Source organism: Gossypium hirsutum, chromosome D08 (assembly GCF_007990345.1).
Source record: "Gossypium hirsutum isolate 1008001.06 chromosome D08, Gossypium_hirsutum_v2.1, whole genome shotgun sequence".
Taxonomy (NCBI): domain Eukaryota; kingdom Viridiplantae; phylum Streptophyta; class Magnoliopsida; order Malvales; family Malvaceae; genus Gossypium; species Gossypium hirsutum.
Genome location: NC_053444.1, coordinates 65,523,824 through 65,525,956, shown reverse-complemented (window position 1 = coordinate 65,525,956; position 2,133 = coordinate 65,523,824). Strand labels below are relative to the sequence as shown.

The 2,133-nt window shown below is 36.4% G+C and overlaps 1 protein-coding gene across 1 annotated transcript; it reads right to left on the bottom strand.

Annotated features, from left to right (window-relative positions):
• Positions 1-606: 606 nt before the first annotated feature.
• On the bottom strand, positions 607-2,133 carry LOC107899169 (GDSL esterase/lipase At4g10955). Its single transcript, XM_016824797.2, has one exon. It carries the CDS (start codon positions 1,811-1,813, stop codon positions 797-799), a length of 1,017 nt encoding a protein of 338 aa, XP_016680286.1. The 5' UTR covers positions 1,814-2,133; the 3' UTR covers positions 607-796.

Here is a 2,133-nt window from a genome sequence, read left to right as displayed (position 1 = left end):
AATTTTTGGAAAGTTTAGGGGCCCAAATGTAATTTAGAAAAGTTCAGGTGTATAAATATAATTTTGAAAAAGTTTAGGGGTCAAAATGCAATTTTAGAAAAGTTTAGGGGTCAAAATGCAAAATAAAAAAATTACTTTTTTTTAAAAACACGAAATTAATCCCGGACAAAATTCAGTGATTACACTTATCACCATACATTTGTCTTAATTTTAATTTATTCCATAATATAATAATATAATTAATATAAATTACAATTTGAATAAATAATAATATATTTTATAATTATTTGACATAAAAATCTAAGATTTTTATACACATTTGCCGCCTCATTTAATGGAATAGGCTTAATTTCCTATTTAGTCCCTATTATTTTCTTTTAATCTATAATTAAACTTTTACCCTTTATTCAGTTTGATCCTTTTTCCTAATTATTCTTAATTAGACTAAATTCACCTAATTAATACCTAATTAAGCACTCAACTAAACTTATAATTACTTCTAATAATTATTTATGACTCAGTTTACTAAGACGGAGGCCCGATAATATACTTTTCCGGTGCCCACGGATTTTGGATCGTTACACAAACAGTATTGAAAAGGATTTTCATCACTATTTCCATTAATATTATACAATCATATTACAAACCAAGCAAGTGCAAGACACCCAAAGGCTCGAACAAAGCCTCAATTTATTATTAACTTTTTTGCAGAGCTGGTAATAATAATCTTATACCCCGTGATAATATCAATTTATTACCAAGAAGGCAGTGAAGCAGCAGCCATGAAAGCGACAAACTATTCGTAGTTATAAACAGTACAACGCAGGTTCAGGTCAGGCTTCCACCAATGACGAAGTTTATGAGGTGGAATGCTTTCTTCGGGAGGACTGAGATTCTCTATAAGATTTGCCGAAGGAAGCAAATGAAGCGGCTCCGAAATTTCAACATCCATTATTTTCAGTTCTTTCATCACTATATTTCTTAGTGAATGATGGCTTATTAGTCCACAAACTCCAAAGTCGTGGCTCTTTCTTCTATTCTTGAAATGTTCAATATATCCACGACATATGAAGTCTCTATTATTCACAAACAAACATGGCTTCCACCCTGATATTGCAGCAAATGAATCTTCATCACCACTATATCCGAAAGCAAGGGCAACGCCGCCTTTGATAACAGTGGTCGTCAGTTGAAGTCCAAGTATCAGATTCTTATGGTTTTTGAAGATTGTCTCAATTGGGAAAGATGCATATGGCGGATTAAACAAAAAACTTTCCAAGAATTTGCCTCTTTTCGCCATGTTCTTTCCAGCAAGCATTGCGATGGCTGCCCCTAGGGAATGACCAGTTAACCACACCTTTGAAGAACCAGCCTTTGACACCCTGTCTTCAACATATTTCATGGCGGTCCGAACACGACTAGTTTGATGAAGTGTATTTAGGATTGTTGCGAAATCAAACTCAAGATCCCTTTTCCAAGTTTCTCGTTTCCATAGGGTACCTCGAAAGGCGATTACGTATCCAGGGCCTGGATTAGTTGCCGAAGGAAATACATATTCAAAAATGGCACCGAAGATGCTTTCATCATCCTCATCGACGAGCTCATTCACTAACTTGAAGTTGAAAAACTCCCACCATTGTGGCGCAAGTGTCTCAGAGCCTCCACGTAATTCCACTTGCCGGTCACGTTCCCGCTCGGAAACACCCCTGACCAAGCTGGCTGATACGGACCTTCGATGGCTGTCGTCGTTCCAATCAATGGTGGTAAGGTGTTTGGGTCCCACAAGGCTAAAAGGTTCTCTTCCACGAGACATATATTATAGCACGGGAAACTGTTGACGTGGGTACAAGGGCTTTGGGTGATGTGGCTTTCAGGCTATATGGTGGTTAAAGCAGGTTGTGCAATGGTGAAGGTGGTGCAGTGATGTGACGGCGCTGGTGAACGGAAAAATAGGGATGATTAGTGGCGGAGCTTGAATATTATTCTTGGGAGCCAAATTAAAATTAAAAATTTCAAATATTCAAAATTTATGAAAATTAAGTTATATATTGTACTTCAAATTTGGAGGAAAAATGAAAAAGTCTTCCTTTTTTATTGAAGAAGAAAGATGATATGTAACTGCCCTAAATTCTC